We start from the raw sequence: 20742 nt of genomic DNA, 5'->3' as shown, positions 1-20742 counted from the left end.
GTGTACAGAAGAGACCACTGTCTCCTAGGACCGAATTTTAACAGATTGAAAAAGAGCAATACTTAATAATAGCTAAGAAGAGATATCTATGAAGGCCTCCCTAATAAGCAGCTCTCAGAAAGTCTTATTTTCCAAAGTATATTGCAGTCATAGTAGAGCACTCATTAGGAAGTTTGCTACATTAAGTAAGAGCTATTTTTCAAAAGCCTCCCTTATACAGAGCCAAAATCTACTTTCCCTATAACTTTTAGAGATTAGTTTTAGCTCAGCCCTTCAGTCAAAAAGAGAGCAACCCAAGTCCAACTTCCTCGTGACAATCATTTGATGCTCCAATTTCTGAAAACACTTCTCTCATCTCCATAAGTCTCTGTTCTGTAGGTGAAACAACGTTAATTCTTTCAACCATTTTGTTTGCACAACATGGTTTGTAGAGGCTATATATCATTGTGATTTTGTCCCATAAGGAACTCTTTAAAGATTAAGATTCATATTATTTGCGTTTTTGTGCTAATAAGAGTATTTTAAGAAGGACGTGTAGACATTTTGATTTCTGCCTCAAGTCTTAATGAATCATAGGACTTATAACTCTCTTCTCCTACCTGGTGGAAGAATACTGCTTGAAAATTACAGCATCAGTTACTAAAGAGTAAATTAAATGTTCAAACAAAAATACAGTCTCAGAGCAACCGCTTTCTGACATCACCTAACCTTCTCACCATAAATCAATGCCCTAAATTTTCATTATTAAAGATCAGTTGGTTTTCAAACTTACTTAAAAAAAAAAGACACCATTTCTTCAAACAGAAGCAATTCAGTGTGGTAGCTAACAGTACAGCCTGGGCTTGAATCCCAATTCAGCCACTTACTACTAGTTATTTAGCCTTGAGCTAGTTACTTTTCTGTGCTTGAATTTCTTCTGAAAAATGAGGATAATGTCTACTTCATACGTTGTCTTGAGGATTAAATGAAATAATCTTTAGTGTTGAGAACAATGTCAGGCACAAAGTACTTACTATATAAGTGTTTGCTATTATTATAATTCCAACAAAATTTTACCAGGAAGCTAAATGTATGCATAAAAGATCTAAAAGTGGCCCTGATGTATTTGAATAAAACATGCTCTAGTCCTAACCACACCACAACCCACCCTGCACCTTATCCCATTCAGGTTCACAATTTAAAATCTATACTAAATGATTTTACCTCTTGGGGTTAAAGAACTGTATGATCAGAAACCTCAAATCAAATGTAACATATCATACTCCAGAACAAGTTAATTCACCTTAGAAAGATCAGTCACCTTGGAAGGTACAGAGTAATACTCTCTGAAAAGAATACATAGAACAAAGAGTTTGTTTGTTTAATAAGGAAGAAGACATCTGGAACATGGCCAACCAGCCACACGGAACCGGTCCGGGGAGAATCACTGTGAGGAAATACTGCTGTGGCTGATGATGGTGATAGCTATGATCATTGAGGATTTGCAATGTGTTCAGCAAAAGTACTGCATATGTATTAACTTGCTAAGCCCCACAACAAATCTATGGGGTAGAAGCGGTTTTCATCCTTTATCATCCCCATTTCACAGACACAATAGGCACAAAGAGGTTAAAATAAGTGGCCCAAATTTACATAGTTAATAAACGGCTGAGCTGAAATCCAAACCCAGACACTCCTAGTCATGCATCAGCCCCATATTAGTGGAAATCTTAAGGGAAAACAAGGCAAGAGGGGACACAAATCACTGAGAACACCCAATTATGCCCAGTGCCACCCTGAACTTGCATAACAAAATCCTGAGAGTGTAAACTCTGGAGACAGACGGAACAGTGTTCAAATCTTTGTTACACTGTTTATAAGCCATGTGGTCTCGAGCAAGATACTGAAGATCTCTGAGCCTCAAATTACTCAATGTTGTCTTCAGGAGCACAGATCATGTGTGCAAACAATCTACCACCCTTGCACACACCAAGCTTTCAGCAAGCAGTGTCATTATTGTCAAAGCTCTTTTTATTTTCCAAATATTGTATCCATTGCTCCTGTCCTCCATTGCCAGCTTAGAAATTAACATCATTCCCATAGGACAGGAGAGGACACGGATAGAGTAAGTAATTTACACACAACTGACAGCAGGTCAGCCCAAGGCAGGAATTCAAATCCAAAATTTCCCAGCGTCCAGCCCAATCATTTTCAACTTTCAGCCTCCTCTGCCAAATTCTTAAATTGTTCCTCCTCTTCTTAAGTCTGCCTTCCTCGCCCAGAGAAGAAAGTGAGCACTTGTAACCAATGTCAGATGAAAATTAAACAGATTTCCTGAGTGACAGGATGATCCTCTTGCATTTTCTGGGGGAGATTGGTTCCTGCCAACCAACTGGCAGAGAAAAAGGTGACAGCAAGCCACAGAAGTGCAAGTATCAGTGGGTGGAGAAATGTCAGAAACAAAGAAAACTCTTTAAAATATTAAATGCAAACTCATTTACTGGTGGCCGCAGATAAGATGGTAGAGTTTACCATCGACAGGAACTGTGACAGTGATGAATGAAACCATTCTGGAACTGTGAAGGAAAGTAGCCACCGAGAAGGGGGGCAGGCATTTGAGGGGGAGCAGGAGGATGCTGTGGGCGGGGGAACAAGAAGAGAATGAGAACTAGTTATGTGTGGGCTGAGGCATTTTCAGTGGCAGAACAAAAAATATAGAAATAATGTTGCTGTTGGTACTTAAAAAGCCCAGGCAGGCATCAACTCCCACCCATCCCTAGTCCCCCACACTCTAAAATCAGGGAAACTGTGGCTTCAAAGAAAGAAAGAGGGGGAAGGAAGAATTGGGGAAGACGCATTTTGACAAATTAAATCCAACAGGGTCAGTTATCAAATCCCAAAAGGAGGAAAAAGATCCCATGGCAGGACCAGGATAATGGATGATGTAATCAGTGAATGCACCACTGGCTATCCCTCAGCACTTAAGAAGGACTGTTATCGAAGGACTAGGGAAGTTTGAAAGTCATTGTTCCAAGTTCTTTTTCACTCCCCAGTTAAAAGACAACATGCTGCCAGAAATAAAAAGCAAGCCTGAGTCATAGTTGGAATTGAAAGAAAGTGTTGAAAATGGAAGGCGAGTTATGGAAATGGGTGTCTCATAAATGAAAATAAAGAATTTGGACTCGCTGCAATTCTTTCAAAGCTCCTGAGAAGACAGAGAACTTTGCACACTTCATTTTTAAGTACTTGACTATTTTAGTGAACATAAGCATGTGGTTTAGGTTCACTTTCCCCTTTATTCAACAGAGCTTTGGTATTTGTGTTTTCTCAAGCAAAGCTACATCATGTCCTCTGAAATCTCTCATTCACTCTGCAAGCATTGATCGTGCTCCTACTGGGTGACAAGTATGGTATCAGATGCTACACAATCAGTGTGTAAAGAAGAATAAGCTGCAGCCTCTAAGGAGTTTAGAGATGAGTTGGTGAGACAACATCAAAAGGCAAGAAGCAGGTAAATCCCAGATCCAAATTCAAGGGCAAAGTCCCCACAAATTCAATGGCAAGCTGTCAGTACATCGAGAGGCCCCAAGCTAACAACACACAAGAGGCCCCAGAGCTAAAAGGGAAAAGTAAGGAACAACTAGGAAGTGAAAGACAGCTCTGAAAACCACAAGAGTCATCAGGGGCTGGAATGATCCTGAAATATATGAGGGGAGGTGACCCTTGAAGAACTCGTCAGATTTGTACAGGGAGAGACAAAGAAGAAAGACCATTCCAGAATAGGAATATCCTCTTACCACAAGTTTCTCTTCTTTGACCTAAACTTTCCTAGCTTGACAAACTAAAAGAAAAACTGCAAAAAGCCAAGTTTTCTAGACTTTCCAAAACTCCCTTTGATGACTTATGATCTACCTTTTTTCTACCTTATGATCTCCCTTTTACATTCACAACTCAGTTTTTTTGGCTTTTAATCTTTTCCTATTTGAGTGGTCCTCAAGCCTGAGCATGCATCTGAATCACCTAGGTCACTTATGAAATAAACAGATACTTGGTCTCTGATTCAGGCAATCCAGGGCAGGGCCCTAAACCTGCATTTTTAACCAGTTTCCTCCTTTGGTGAATTCTGTTACAGGTGGCCAAAGAAAGCCACACTTGGATAAACATTAGGGCGACTCCAACCAAAAATGTACCCCATAACATGAGCTTCTTAAGCGTTAGGCCAAGAAAGAAACTGGAGAATGAAAATACAGGTATCAGATATGACCCCACATTCTCCCCACCACTACTCCCAATCTCCACCTGTTCTATTCCATGAGATACAAAAAAATGGAGTCAAAAGACTCAAAAAAAAATCAAAACAACACACACCCATACATGTACACTCACAAGATAAAGAAGAACATCACACTAATATTGAAAACGTGGCCCAGGTTTAACTCAAAATCCATTAAGCTCACACAGGTTCAAGGTCCACCAGAAAAATGCACCCTCCCAAGCCACCTGGGCTAGCTCTCTCTCTTTTTTTTAATGTTTATTTGAGAGAGAGAGAGAGAGAGAGAGAGAGAGAGAGAGAGAGAGAGAAAGAGTAAGTGGGAGAAGGGCAGAAAGAAAAAGAGAGGGAGACAGAAGATCTGAAGCAGGCTCTGTGCTGACAGCAGAGAGCCCCATGCAGGGCTCAAACTCACTAACTGTGGGATCATGACCTGAGCCAAAGTCAGACGATTAACTGACTGAGCCACCCAGGCGCCCTGGGCTAGCTAGCTCTCTTACCCTGAGCGATGACCTCTGGACTATCAATCTACTAGCAACTAATAAAATAAAAATATAGTTCTAAGTCTCTAAAACCCAATGCAACAAATCTTGAATAGCAGAAGCCATGAATCCATTTCTACCTCCCCTGAGGTTGGAGAAAATAGCTCAGTACTTAACCCATACTTCGTAAGCTGTCCAAATAATCCTCCTTACACATAGCTCTGAACAAGGTATTGATCACTACAAAACCTGCCACTGACAACCCATTGTCTATAGAATAAAAAGCCAACCTCTTACTCTGACAGTCAAATGACTCCTTCATCTGACCGTCAAATAATCTACTTTTATTACCATATCCTATATTCCTAGAACACCAGACTATTCCCATTGTACAGACTTATGCTGGTCTTCTCCACCTCTATTGGCATTAAACATGCAAGTCCCTCTACCCACAGGGCCCAGAATTCCTGCCCTCTCCCCCTGCCTTCAGATGCCTCCTGTAGTACATTTGGCCGGCTTTATACACCATCCTGTAGCTCTCGTCTCTCCTCAAATTTTAAGCCCCTTGAAAGCAGGTACCAGGTCTTATCTCCCAGAGCACCCAATGCAGCTACTTACTAGATTAGTGAATTCTTTTCTGCTGGTACAGAAAGGGTTAAACACAGATTGCTATAACTGACAGATGGTCTGAGAAAATCTTTCCCATCACTAGAACTGGCATTTCTCCAGTAAGGACAGACTGGATCTTGCTACTTAAAGCACATTTTCCAACAGATACTATGAGATATGATTCCTTCATTTTTTTTAAATTTTTCAATAAGAATAATTTAACATTTCTGAAAAATGATAGTGTGATGAGAGCAGCCAAGTTTGATGGTCCATCCATCCATCCATCCATCTATCCTTCCCTTCCCTTGCACTAACTTTTATTTAAGTCTTAGTAGAGATAGCACCCTGGGATTTGAAGCACAGGACAAGCAAGTGGGGTTGAGCTGTATCAAAGTGTTGCCTCCATGCCGGTTTAGGCATAATGCAAGAAGAGAAACCCACCCCCCATAAATCAGAGGATTGGCCAGAACCCCCTGAGAGCCTCTCCCATAGTATAAAGCCCTCTGAGAAAGCCCAGACAAGTTGGAGACAGTCTCCCTCCTCAAGGAGCTCACACTCTAGCTAGAGCCTCAGAATCAACATGTCTACATTTTGTTTTTCTAAAAGACAAATTAACTGAGTATTAACAGATTACTATGGTGATCAGGGTTCACTGGGTTGAGGGTTGACCCTAAACATTGGCTTAATGGATTGCTGCCTACACCATGTGGTCCAAGGGCCAGGGAAAATGTCTCTACATTAGCCTGCCTTCGTACCTGAAATTCCATTGTTCCCTAAAGAGAAGGCACTATAAACACCCATTTAAACTGCAAACATTTCCTAGAGCCAGGAATCTAATGAATAATTGCATGGACGACTTTTTGCAAATATGTAAGCCAGTGAGAAAGCAGGCATCTACTGACTGAACAGGAAGGAAGCCCAAACCATGGCTACTTCTGACAGGTACATAAGACCACTGCCTATCACTCACCACCATCTGAAATATTGAATGCCTTTAGTCCCATCCTCCAAGAAGCTCTCAGTCTAGTGGGGAAGACACACATGTAAACAAATTTCAACATAATGGAGTAAGTGTACACAGGTGTCATGAACTCAGAAGAGAAACCTAGCCTGAAGGGCTTGGAAAATTCTTCTTAGAGGAGGTGATATCTGAGCTGTGTCTTGAAGTAAAAACAGAAATTAGGAAAGAAAGATGGAAACAGTGTTCCATGCAGAAGGATTTGCATAAGCAAGGACATGGGGCAGCCTTTTGTGTATATAAGAGTGTAGCAGGGGCGGGGAGAGGTAGAAAGATCTGTAAGCCATTCAATATTATTGTCGCATCAAGTGTGATATAGAAAGTAGGTAGAGGGGAGATAGATCGTGGTAAGAAACAGATTGTGAAGGGACTTGTACATCATGTCAGGGAGCTTGGACTTGATGCTCAGCTTAATAGGAAACACTGAAGGGTTTTAAGCAAGGGAATGAGACAATCAGATTTATGCTTAGGAAAATCAACGGTGGCTGTGTGGAGAATGGATTAAAGAGATGCAGGGCCAGCTGTAGGAAACACAATTAACAGGCTGACTCAATAAGCTCAGATGCTGTCCCCTCTGCCTTTCTCCTCTTCACCTCCCTTCTCACACACTTCCCTCCTTCCTCTCCTCTGCCTTCCAACCAGGGTCTGGAGCCTGCCCTTGGTTCCTGGTGGAGCTGCAGATACCTCTGCAGGCTGGAGGGAGTCTTTTTCTTCATGGAAAATATTCAACCAACTTGGCACCTAGATGCCAACCAAAGTGGTAACGACGGCAAAATTACCCATTCCCTGAGATGTGGCTCTCACCCGAAAATCTCCCAAAGACCCTCCTTGGATTCCTCCTTTATTCAGAGTGGCAAAAATAATTCGAGTTTGAATAACGTCTGCTATGTGACTAGAGTGATAGAGAAGTTTAGAAATGAGGCAAATCAAGCTCTTTGTTCATTTATCACAGAAGCCCTCTTTTCATTTCCCCCTATATTTTGCAAAGCCCCGGTAAACATTTGATTTTCCCTTAATAATGCCTTACTATGGCCCTTTTTGCTCCAGCAGGCTACCTACAAGCTGCTCACCACTTGAGCACTGTCTCATAAGTGATTTTTCACCTTAGATATGATATTGAACTGCAAAATATCTGAGAAAAGTAGCCCAGGCTGAAGGTTAACAACTCCAGTCTGAGCGATACCACCACCCAATGGTGATCGATCGGAGAATCTTAAAATGAAGCTGATCTTAGCCCTAGCTCAGCTCTGCTTGGCTGTAGTCATTGCCAGTTCACACCCAGTAAGAGGCCCCAGTGGCTGTCTTTGAGGCTGACCAAACTTCATACAGTGTTTCCCCAAATAAAATGAGCCACCGACACTGGACCACTACAGGCAAAGAAGCCTTAGGCTGTATGAGAACATTCTTTCAATCTTCATCAGTCCTTAGAGATGGAACCTATTAAATTGGGCACATTAGATATGTTTTACCAGATTGTATTATTAGTAGGGACAGCAAAAGCTAAGAAAGAGAGTGGCTACCTGGACTCCAGTGGAGACAAAAAGTCAACTCCAAAATAGTCTCTGGATAAGTTGGTGAAGCCCAAAGCCCAATCTTTACTCCCACAAATATTTAACTAGTATATCCTGGGTGCTCAGCTTTGTACCAGGCAAGAGCCCACCTGTGTCCTCAAGTGGTTACAATCTAGGTGATCTGAAAGGCAACCATAAAAAACAAAACAAAACTAGACCTCAACTGACAACAACCTCAAAAGTGGCAAGCAAAGTGACATCAACGCAGATGACATGAGATGTGGTTCACGAAAAGGTCTTCAAAGGGGCACCTGGGTGGCTCAGTCGGTTAAGCATCCGACTTTGGCTCAGGTCATGATCTTCCGGTTCATGAGTTCAAGCACTGCATCGGGCTCCACCCAGACAGTGCAGAGTCTGCTTGAGATTCTCTCCACCCCCCATGCCTCTGCCCCTCCTTGCTTGCTTGCTTGCTTGCTCTCTCTCTCAAAATAAATTAACTTAAAAAAAAAGAAAAGTAAAGGTATTCAAAGGTGTGACGGATTAGGAGAGATCAGCAAGGTTTCTGGGGGAGGACAAGTAACTTTTTCAAAATCTACCACTTATTGAATGTTTACCGTGTTTCAGGCACAATACCTTAACATTATTTCTATTAAGCAAGTACCGGTTTTACCCCTCATTTTACAGATGAGGATCTGAGGATCTAACGACTTACATTATTTGCCCAAGTTCACATAAGGTGATAAGTATGGGGCCAGAAGTCAAACCCAAATTAGCCTGACTCTAGAGTCCATGCTCTTAACTACTCTTGCCTCCAAAATGATCCTATGCTCTGGGGCAAGATGGCTGAGCTAAATGGAAAGACGAGTTGGAAAAGAATTAGAGGGGATTCACATACGCGGTTATCTCTCTCTCCACTTGTATCTAGGGTTCATGCAAATCTGACTCTAAAGAGTCCTTGAGTGCCTTCTTTCCCCTCTAAACACATAGACTCCACTAATTGCCAGTAGAATGGAAAGCCAGGAATCTCTCCCTCAGTTCTGATAAAGTTAGCTCAAGTTTCAAACAACTCTAAGAATTTTTAGTTCAAGCAACAATTCTGTTTCTATGGAAACATGTAAGGGCAAACTGTAGGAACTACAGCACAGGCAGGCTTCACCTCCACCCTACAAGCTGCAAAGCTCTTTTTCCCTTTAAATTAAAGGAACCCTATGTAAACAAGCCTTCATGGCTGGGCAGCTTGTGGGTTGTTGGGAAGGAAGGGATCTAACAATAATGGAACTATAAGAACAGCTTGAATTCAACAGAGTTCCAGGCCCTCTGAACTACTTAACTCAGGCCTCTCCTTTGATATATCAGGTTTCTTTGGTGTATAAATATTAGACTCTTCAATCTCTAGCAATACACTACCATGAGATGTAATTATTTGGTGGACAGTAAGTGGCTAATTTGTGCCTGAGCTGAACCATCTACAACCTCCTTTGAAAGAGCCAAACCTCAACTAACCAGAATCCAATTAAGTGGAGTCCTCAACTAACTGCATTGACCTTTTGCACAGAGAGATTGACTATGATAAGACAAAACTATCACAGAAATGCAATACAATATGGGTGTACTGGGAGGGGTAATCTGTATAGCTGTGTCATTTGGAGCAACTTCATTATACTCTCTATTCCTCTATTTCTTCATGTAGGTAGTCGTTGTTAGCAGGATTAAATGACATAGTTTATGTAGGATACTTCACACAACACCTGGAACTCAGTAAGCATGCAAATCTTAGCATATATTTATATTCTATAAAGCCATACAAAACCATCATCCGGGGTCATTCTGGTGTGAGTCCCCATCCACCCCTCTCCTTTTCCATCCCCATTTCCAAGGGTAAACAGTGATCTCTGATAGTGTGAAAAATGTTCTTGATGCCTAGCAAGGGCTTTCTTTATCATCAAAGAATCTGTGATATTACTTTCTGAATCAGGAAAGAGCCTAAACATTTCTCAATAGTTGATGAGGAGTAAAGCCAAAATAATATTCAGGTTCCATTTACCTTCCTACTTTCAATCTCACTGCCCCCATATTCCCTCCAAATGAACTGATCTTTAGCCTATGTGCAATGTGAACCACACATTTTGCACCAACTGACTTGATATTACAATTGAACAACCCAGTCTCTGTAACAGTGTGTTTGTCTCAAGCTCTGCAGAAACGGATAGGTCTGTGAAGTTGTCTAAGTACAGCATCATGCCCAATTAGGCACTTAATTGGGCACCACTTGCTGCTGATGATAATTATCATTATTATTCCCACTACCAGCCTGAGGTAAAATTGTTGAAAAGGCAAGTTGTTTTCCTAGCCCCAAATACCCAATGGGCAGGTTTTTCCTCCGTGGTGTTTCCTCTCCTTGTTCCCTCAGGTGACCAGTGCCCCAAACCTTCTCCCACACCCATTCACACTGAGGTATAAGGGACCAGTGACAGTTAAAAGTGCATTTAAAGAGACAGATGGAATGATAGGTCTTCAGATGAGTTTGAAACATCACAAAGTATTCCAGGAGATGGTAAAAGGACAAAAAGACCTAGGGGAACCCTTAACCTCACACAACCTAGGCATGTGCTCCTCCAAAGTCAGAAGAATCAACCTCAAAAACAGAAACATAGAGCTACACAGTATACTCACAATTTCTCAGTGAGTCAATACTACCAAGAAGGTCTAGGAAAATTAAACCAATATGTAGATGATGGCAACAGTTTGCCTGATGTCATAGAAGGAATACCAAAATATCTATCCCAATGGTCATCAAGGGCAATTTCAAATGGTAAGTTACGTAAGTGATATGTTAAATCATTCAGAGCCATGAAAACCATAGTTCAGATTTTCCTATAAGTCCTCAAGCAAAGAAAATACCCTGAGAAATTGATACACCAGATAGCTACCCTTTGATTTAAAAGACTGGGAGAGAAGGGCTATCAGGAACTGTCTCAACTTGAGATGACAACTTGTGATGGAGGCACTAGGCTTGCTGGCCTTCCTTTTTCCTTCCTTTATTCCTTCTAGCAGGGGGGGAAACAGGGCAAGACAACTACAAAAAAGGACTACTTCAGTTTACTTCGGACCAGCCCTGCCCTGGACTCAGGTCTCCTTTCTCAAATTGATGATCAGTCCACACGCTTTCACTTTTTACAAATTCCCCCAAACCACTTAACACAGTTAAAAATCTCCAGCTGAGTTTCCATCAGTACTCTCTGTGGAAAGAAGATACCAAATGAAAGTGAAACTGTGCATGTCTGGCCCCATGAAGGGTGAAATATTTGGATAACATACTGGACATTTCAAATACCTTCCATTTTCTGCTGAGGCAGCTGACTTGCTGGGAACACGTTCTTTGAGAAGGAAAAAGTTAAGTGCTCTATTCCAGATCTTCAGTGGGGCAGTGAGCTTGACAGAACATCAACTAGAGGAACCCAATTAGCGTAGTTTTCACCATGACAACCAGGGCATCTTCCTAAGAAATCAGTGGGGTTCACACATGAAAGGGGAAGAAGGGAGAAGAATGTCAGAGAATGTGCTGACTTTGAAAGACCCCTTTTTGAAATGAGCCAAAATTATTCATTTCCTCAAAACGTCTACAAATGGAGAATTATTCCTGTCAATGACGTGACATTCATTTAGCTCACGTACGCACAGTTTCTGGATGGTGGAAGGCATCAACAAGAGCAGGAGTCTGAGAAAGTGTCCCACATATATGCATGGTTTATAAATCACCTGGAGTGGGGGCATTAGGACAGGACAGACCCAAACACAGCTCTGTAAGTATCATGCAGTTGAAGAGATGCAGACATCACTGAAATTCTAATCCATAAGTTAAAAGGTGTTATCTTCATGAATTCTCATTCATAAATTACTAGCATTGCTAAAAAATTTCCCATCTGAACTGCTCTCTTCTCCCCTCCCCTACATCAATCCAAAAACTCAAATTCCTATCCCATAAAGCCATCTTTACAAAATCATCTGAAGTTCATTGGATCAATCTTTTTTTTCACAACTTATATTAGATAAAAAGTTCACACCACATACCTGAATATTAGATTCTATATTATTTTATAAACTATTTACTGTATTTATATCATATTTCCCATTGTGACCATAGTTTCTTCAAGGGCATACTACTTCTGTACCCCCAAAGCACCACATGAGATTAGGTTAGAGTAAATGCCTAAAAAAAATGTACATGGTGCTTGATTACTTAGAGAGTTCATGCACAACAGTCTAATTTAAAGCTGACTACATGACCTTGAACTTAGTGCCTCTATTACTGCAGCAGGAAACAAGACTGTCCTTCTGTGTTCTCCATAGAAAATGAGGGGAAGGAACACTGGTGGCAAGAATTTGCTACCACTGTGGATTTCCTTTCTGCATATTACTGGGATTAAGAAGAAGAAAAGGATGACTCATCATTTGCAGTCCAGTCGCAGTGGGTATTTATAGCTGACTCTAGAAATAGTGTTCTCACAACTGCATGCCTTCATTCTATCCTTCCTTCAAGGCTCAACTTAGGTGTTACTTCCTCCATGATTCCTTCCTTGCTGCTTCATCCAGGACTCTTATCTCTTCTGAACTACCAGAGCATTTTAATTTTCCTCCTTTCATGACATATGACCTTCTACCTTGTGTTTTAACTATTTACGTTCTTGTTTCCTCTCCCTAGGAGACAGACACAGTGACATAATAGGTACATAATACTAGTAATAGCTAACACTTATTGAATATATGCTACTTTGCAAGGACTTTATTTTACTTTGCAAGGACTTTACATACATTATTTGATTTAATACTCAAAGCAATCATGTTGAGGTAAATATTAGACACAATATCTCAGTTTTACAAACAAGAAACTAAGGCTTGGAAAGATTAAGTAATTTGCCCCAGATCATACAACTAATATGCATCATAGGTAAAATTTGATTTGAGGGTCAGTAGTGTTAAAAACTGTACTATAATAACTCTTAATAAATGGTGAATAAATGAAGGAAGAAATGTAGTGAATTAAAATATATAACTGTCTTACCCAAGCCACGTGTTCTCATTTAGGCTAAGACTGAACAAGGATCTGGTACCATCTACTAGTAGAATAATTAGACCCAATGTCAAAAGCAAGAGATCAAATAATAGTCTTTTAATGCCACCTATTATTCATCCAAGGAGAGCCCTGGTTTATGTTTTCAGTATCTCCTTGATCTGCAAACTATCCAAAGTTCATACCTGAAAATTTTGCATTAACTGCCCACCGAGAATACAGTGGAATTGTGGAACTACCCTCTCTTCATTCAGGCCAGGTAATCAAGTTCTGGGCAAGGTGAATCTACTAAGATCAGCTAAAATTTCATTAATTTTCATAAAACTGCTGAAATACAATCCACCATCAGTGGATTGACTCTAGAGTCAGCATAAGATGGGCCTTGCCTGCACATATGCTATATTCGGTCTGTCAAATAGCATTTTCACTCAATCAACAGTAGTTAGTGACCAAAAGAGTGGGCGTATAAATGTTTGGTATAAAAATGTTGAGGAGCCATATGAAGAAGTAGAGGTGAGAATGACCCCCGGACCGACCAAAGCCCATCCGCCACTGCATCCCCACGTCCAGCACCTATGTCCCACCACCGTCACCACCATGCCCATGAGAGAGGCTGAAGGGGATGCTAAAGGAGATAAAGCCAAGGTGAAGGATGAGCCACAGAGAAGATCCGCAAGGTTATCTGCTAAACCTGCTCCTGCAAAGCCAGAGTCCAAACCTAAAAAGGCCCCTGCAAAGAAGGGGAAGAAGGTACCCAAAGGGAACAAGGGGAGAGCTGATGCAGAAAATGGAGGTGCCACAAGAGACCAGGCGCAGAAAGGTGCTGGAGATGCCAAGTGTGTGCATTATGGGTAACTGTGTACTTCTGGTGACTGTACAGTTTGAAATACTATTTTTTATCAAGTTTTATAAAACTGCAGAATTTTGTTTTACTTTTTTTAAGCTATGTTGTTAGCACACAGAACGTTTCAGTGTTGTTTTGGGGGAAGGGCATACATCAGTAGTAGAATATCTCTGAAGCTAGACTGATACAAGGGGAAAAACACCATCCCCTTCTAGTTCTGAGAAACTTCTCCTTGGTTCCCAGGAGGAGGGATTCCTTGATGTTGACACACATTAGTCACTTTGGCACAAACGCCTTGTGGTGTGGAAAAACTAAAATTCATTTTTATGTCCTCTTCTCCTCTGCCTTCAACATAAGCTTATCTCCCTTAAACCCAGAGACCTGTTGGAACCTGACCCCAAGAAATGGTTCCCAGTATGTAAAGCAATCTGGACGTTAGTGTCACCATTGAGATGGCATCCCTCAAAAGGGTTCCTATTTTAGTTTGTGGAGCTTCAGATTGGTAATTCTGCCATTTTCATTTCCTGAAATTCGGGGCTGGCTTGTAAAAAGTTGTTAAACAACATGCAAATGTGAAATGTCAACCCTCAGTCTAAACTTTCCCTGTTCAGAGCATCAAACGAAAACTTCACTGGGTTTTATAGTGGCCTCCTGATTTTGGTAGTCCATTGAAGAAGGGAGTTTGAAAGTTGTTGTATACTGTTACCAAATGTCTGCCCATGTCCTGCCTGAAATACCATGATTGTTTATGAGAAGTATCTTTAATAAAGCTGGATACACTTTGGTTTGAGAAAAAAAAATTGAGGGGCACCTACCTGGCTCAGTCAGAAGAGCATACAACTCTTGGATCTTGGGGTCATGAGTTTGAGCCCCATGTTGGGTATAGAGATTACTTTAAAAAGTATTTTTTAGTGCTTGCTTCGGCAGCACATATACTAAAATTGGAACGATACAGAGAAGATTAGCATGGCCCCTGTGCAAGGATGACACGCAAAAAGTATTTTTTAATGTTTGTTTATTTTTGACAGAGAGAGAGAGAGAGAGAGAGAGAGAGAGAGAGAGAGAGAGAGAGAGGGCACACAAGCAAGGGAGGGGCAGAGAGAGAAAGCAAGACACAGAATCCAAAGCAGGTTCCATGCTCCAAGCTATCAGTACAGAGTCCAACACAGGCCTCAAACTCATAAACTGTGAGATCGTGACCTGAGCTGAAGTCAGACACTCAATGAACTGAGTCACCCAGGTGCCCCTCAAAAAATAAAAACTTAAAAAAAAATTTTTTTAAACTATAATACTTTAGCGTTTATCTGAAGTCTTTCACAGCAGCAGGCCCACAGCTGACCATGGGCAACATCCCCCTGGATATGCAATGTGGATAACTAGGCCAGAACACAAATATCATTTGTCCAGAAAAAAAATTCTGTTCTCTGGCCATTCCATTGTACAGATAGTACAGTGTATTTCAGAGGACACATGCTGATGCCACCCAGCCTGAATTCAAATCCTGGCACTGCAATCTTTAACAAACTACTTAACCCACTCTGTGCCTCCATTACCCTATTTCAAAGATGGGATAATAATAGTATCTACTTTACAGAGCTATAAGGATTAAATGAATTATATGTGCAAAACACTGGCCACAAATAAGTGTTATATAAGCATTGCTATGCTTATTCTAATATAGAACTATTTCTTAATATTCAAGACCTACATAGTTCAGTAGTTCTCAACCAGGGACAATTTTGTCTTGCAGGAGACACTTAGCAATCTCTGGAGACATTTTTGGTTGTCATCAAAAAAGGGGGTAGGGGAATGGTACTGGCTTCTAGGGGGTTTAGTCGAGGGACAATGCTAAACATCCTACAATGCACAAAACAGGCCTCTACAACAAATAATTCTCTGGTCCAGGGCACCTGGGTGGCTCAGTTGGTTAAGCATTCGACTTCGACTCAGGTCACGGTCTTGGAGTCCATGGGTTCGAGCTCTGCACCAGGCTCTGTGCTGACAGCTCAGAGCCTGGAGCCTGCTTCAGATTCTGTGTCTCCCTCTCTCTCTGCCCTCCCCTGTTCATGCTCTGTCTCTCCCTCTCTCTCAAAAATAAATAAAGATTAAAGAAATCTAAAAAAAGAATTCTTTGGCCCAAATTATTAATAGTACCAAGGTTGAAAAACCCTGCATAGAGGCAATCTCCACTTTACTAAAAACTCAATGGAGCAAAACTCCAAGGGACAAATGCCCATAAATAACAGATGATCATTTCATTTCACAAAGCCTTCACCAAAGGATCCTTTCAATACTAGAACTCAATATATTTATGGGTAGCTGATAGATTAATTATACCTTCCTTCATATAATACATTTGATTAGAAATATAGACATATTTTTACATATTTTATACCTACATATCAGTGGAAATTTTATACATTCAATCCTAGTTATTTTTTTAAGTTTATTTACTTATTTCGAGAGAGAACACATGCGTGCATATGTGGGGGAGGGGGAGGGGGAGAGGGGAGAGAGAGAATCTCAAGCAGGCTCTGTGCTGTCAGAGCAGAACATCAACTATGAGATCATCACCTGAACTGAGATCAAAAGTCAGATACTCAACAGGCTGAGCTAGCAACCCAGGTGCCCCAAATTTAATCCTAGTTAATGTATTAAAGGCAAACTGTGCATAGAAATCTTTTTGTCAATGATTTCAAAAGACAAATAGTTCCTCTCTCATTTCAATATTTAGGTCATCTTAAAGAAGCCAACTGTAATCGACAGGAAGTAAGAGAAAAACTTAAAAGTCCACATCTTATACATCATTGCCAGTCGAAGACAAAGCACATCTGAAACAATAAAGAGCAATGAGAGAGTTTGTATCAACATCCACTTCACAGGACCAACTTATAGAATGTGGCTCCTCTATAAAGCCAACTTTAATTATCTAGATATTGTCTAATGTACTTTATGATTGATTATTGACTGAGGATTCACCCAACATAGTCAAAACTCTTGTGTGTATGAGACGCTGCGCTACAACATTAACTGGTCAATCAGTGAAGCAAAAAGAAAAAAAATCACCAAATTACCTTCTTGCAGTGTCTCACCCCAACTCTTCCCAAACAAACTATATATAACACTTATTTGGATTGGCTTTAGGTCTCATCCAGTTGTTTAGACTTTAAGTAAACAAATACTCCTTATTCCTGGAATTTCTATGTTCAGAACCACAGCTTGACTTTCCCTCTGCTTCAAGATGAATTGTATGCCCAATGTACCTATTGTATGCTCAGCGTTGTATATAAAAGAAGCTTAAGTCTCAAGCTTATTCACATGAAACAAAGGATAACTTATGAAAACATATAGTCAAGTTTTAGAATTGTTAGTTCAGACTGTGATTATGAGTTCAGATTATTAACCAACTTACAGAGCTAGAGTTCTCAAAGTGGACTTTAATGAGTTGCATCTTGAGGACTAGAGGGAAGAATGTGAATTGGTCCTTGGAGCAATGCTGACATGAGTTCAAATCCCAACTCCACTATTCCTTAGCTACTTAACTCTGAGCAAGTTACTTAACCTTTCTGAATCTCAGTGTCCCCATGTGTTTTAGAATGAAGATAATAATATCTTCCACATTGGGTGGTTGTGAGAATTAATCAAGATAATGAAGATTAAAGAAAATAACACAGTGCAAGTCATATTAGGTAGGGTGGCCACAAGTCCCTGTGTGTACCAGTTACACATTATCTATATGTTCCCCTACACTGCACAAATTTAATTTTTTTCATTTTTCTGGAATAATCCTTCTTGTTTGTGGTTGGAAATCACTTAACCAGTATCTGACATTTGGGGTCTTAAACTATTGTTATACAGACTCCTTATGCATAAGATTATAAAAGAAAAAAATGTCTCAAAAGAGATCATTCAGGTAACTTCTATTCAGTGTGTATAGGCACTGTGTGGCAATTCTTTAAGTAATCATTAATTGCAAACCAAAGCTTTTTTAATCCTTGGTATTTTGTCATTATTAAGAAGAGAAGGAGGGTTAGAGGAAAAAGGGAAAGAGAAAGATGAGGTGGAGGAGGAAAAAAAAGAGAAAAAGGAGAAAATAGAGAATGGTGAAGACTGACATAGACAGAAAGGTAATCCAGGCAAAGATCAGCACAAACAGACAAAGGCAAGAATGAGTAGATTAAGCATAAAATGATCCATCTGATTGGATCACAAGGAGTACCTCTGGTGTTAATGAGGCATCTTTTGATGCACAAAGAGAATGAAAATTGTTACTTGCTACCAAGTAACTACTTCCATTTTGGGAAGTTAAACCTTTGAAATAACATATGCCAGCTCCTTTGTAATTCTAACTCTTTTCCCTTTCCATCCCTTTGGAAAAGGCAAATGTCCATTAATTTTGGAAAACACATTCAAAATCTGACAAGTTCATCACCAGTCCGGTCAATGAACTGATTGCCCCCAGGTACTTGCCCTTGGACTAGAGGTTATTGGCTTCCCACTACTCTAAGCACTACCAGCAATTTCCACTCACAGTAGGTTGCACCACTCTTCCTTGAAATGTATTACCCTCCTAGGTAAAAAGCAAGAGGCTAGAATGTTGATAAACTGCCAGTTAATTTGTAGTGTCCACCACCTCAAAATCTGTGAAAGCTCGCACAAGCCAGGTATGTGAATTGATCAACCCCACAATTCAGCATTTCATTTGAGTATCAGAGATTTTATTTAAAATTCTAACACAATTACCTTTGTATTTTGGCTCACTTCCCATTCAGATTCGGCCAAATAAAATCAATTATCCAAAAAGGTTTTCAACTTATTTATTGCTGAGAGAAAGAGGGAGAGGCAAAAAGAAAAGGGAAGGGAAAGAAAAAAAAAGAAAGGAAAAGGAAGAGAGGAACAACAAATTTCATATTATGAATTAATCTGAGGTTTTTTTCTTGGGGAACCAAGCAGATAATCCAAAATTAATTAAACCATTTTCCCTCAGCTGGGGAGCCTGAGTGGCTCAGTCAGTTAAGCATCCCGACTCTTGGTTTCAGCTCAGGTCATGATCTCATGGTTCATGAGTTCAAGCCCAGCACAAAGCCTGCTTGGGATTCTCTCTTTCTCCCTCTCTCCCTCTGCCCCTTTATCCACTCACTCAACCTCTCTCTTTCTCTCTCTCTCTCTCTTTCTCTCTCTCTCTCTCAAAATAAATAAACATTAAAAAAAACTATCTCCCTCAGTTTACAACCCTATGTAAGCTCTAATTCCCAGCACCCTGACCGGCTTGCAGAGAGCAGTAGTGAACAACAGACAACCACCTCCCAGCACAGACACCGATGTCTGCCCATCTTAGTGCCCTCTCTGCTTTCAGTACTTATTGAACCATAGACTTCTCAGAGATGGACAGCCTGACTCTTCCGGTCATAGCACAACTTCAGTTTCAAAGGGCAACAGAGCCAGTACGTGGCAAATATGTCAAGCAATGGAGTCTATCTTTAGTACCCATACCACATCCCTAACCCATCTATGTCCCCTAAATCGTCACCCTACTACCACCTGTGCAGTGCTCTCTTGTATGATAAAATGGAAAGTTTGATGTCTCGAGAATCAACAATATGGATTTGTTCTACCACTTACTATGTGACTTTAGTCATGCTGCTAACTTCTCTAAGCCTCAGTTTAGTAATCAGTAAAATGGTGACAAGAACACCTGCTTCATAACATCATGATGCCAATTAAAAAAAATTTTAAGGCAACATTTTTAAGACAACATTTGGCACAGAATAGTCAAACAATAAATGGTAGCTATGAGAGCTATTACTACTACTGCCCAAGACCACCCCCTGCAAAAGCAGTCATGCCTTCTCTGAAAAGGGCTCCATCACTCATTCATTCAAGGTTAATGAACTAAAACCTACTCTGTGCCAAGCTATTGCTTCTGGGTATCAGAAGTATAGCAATGAACAAAAAAAGGTACCTGACAGAAACTGATACTCTAAACTGAGAATTATAATTCAGTCTTGTGATAAGAGAACCATAACCAGAATCTCAGGATATAAGAAGCACAATCCAATCCCATGAAGGTGGAGAAAGGAAATCAGCAAGAACCAATCATGGTTATCTGAAATTCATAAGTTAGCAAGAAGGCTGAGACTCCTTAAGCACCCAGAGTTCTGACGTGTGGCCTGTGTGCTCTCTCTCGGCCCTCTCTTGGCCCTCTCTTGCCCTCTCATTACCAGGCTTGGGAAGCAAAACAAATTAGAGCTCCAGTTGGTGATACAGTACCCACAGTGGTCAGTTTTGAGGCTGGGCTGGACTGTGCAGGTTGAACCCGGAGGTTTAATGTACCTCAGCTCTAATGAGGATTAAAAAGCAGGGTCTGACAACATGTAAGTAAACAAATGGTGTTCAATGATATAAGGTGCATAAATATGTACAAAGTAAACATGAAAATAGAATCATTTAGTCAACAAATATTACAGAACACCTACTACAAGTCAGGTGCTACACTGGGTACTGAGTAAACCAAAGGAGACAGAAGGCCTTAATGGAGCTCACATCACAGTGGGGGGAAAGATTTCAGACACATGGACAGATAAATAATTACAAACAAGGAAAATTCCACCCACACCTCTCTCATTGCAAGCCAGATTCACTCATTCCATATACTATATATCCTATTCCCAGCAAAATCCAAGTGGGTAGGGGAAAAAGTGGTCATTTAGAGGGCTACTCCTCTCAGATAATACATGTACAATTTTAGAAGTGGCCATTTGAAGACAGTATTCCTCCCGAAGGAATGGCTGGGATGGCGACATTCGAGGCAGTGTGGCGCACCAGTGGAAGCTGTATAGTTTAGGCCCTCATTTAACACACCTCACAACACACAGTGAGGCCATCTGTTCCTGCCCTAATGTTTCCTAAAGGGCGGACAGTGGAAAGAGCTGAGTCACGTATGTCAAGTGTAAAGCAT

General features: G+C 40.7%; 1 protein-coding gene and 1 non-coding gene across 2 annotated transcripts; both read left to right on the top strand.

Moving 5' to 3' along the window:
- The first annotated feature begins 13300 nt into the window (after positions 1–13300).
- Positions 13301–13924, top strand: LOC122477252 (non-histone chromosomal protein HMG-17-like). The gene has a single exon (XM_043570130.1). It carries the CDS (start codon positions 13316–13318, stop codon positions 13793–13795), a length of 480 nt encoding a protein of 159 aa, XP_043426065.1. The 5' UTR covers positions 13301–13315; the 3' UTR covers positions 13796–13924.
- Positions 13925–14695: 771 nt separating this feature from the next.
- On the top strand, positions 14696–14799 carry LOC122478059. The gene has a single exon (XR_006295826.1). It is a non-coding gene; the product is annotated as a U6 spliceosomal RNA (small nuclear RNA).
- Positions 14800–20742: the final 5943 nt, after the last annotated feature.

The sequence above is a fragment of the Prionailurus bengalensis genome, chromosome X (genome assembly GCF_016509475.1).
Source record: "Prionailurus bengalensis isolate Pbe53 chromosome X, Fcat_Pben_1.1_paternal_pri, whole genome shotgun sequence".
Taxonomy (NCBI): Eukaryota; Metazoa; Chordata; class Mammalia; order Carnivora; family Felidae; genus Prionailurus; species Prionailurus bengalensis.
This window is presented reverse-complemented; position numbering and strand designations above follow the sequence as displayed.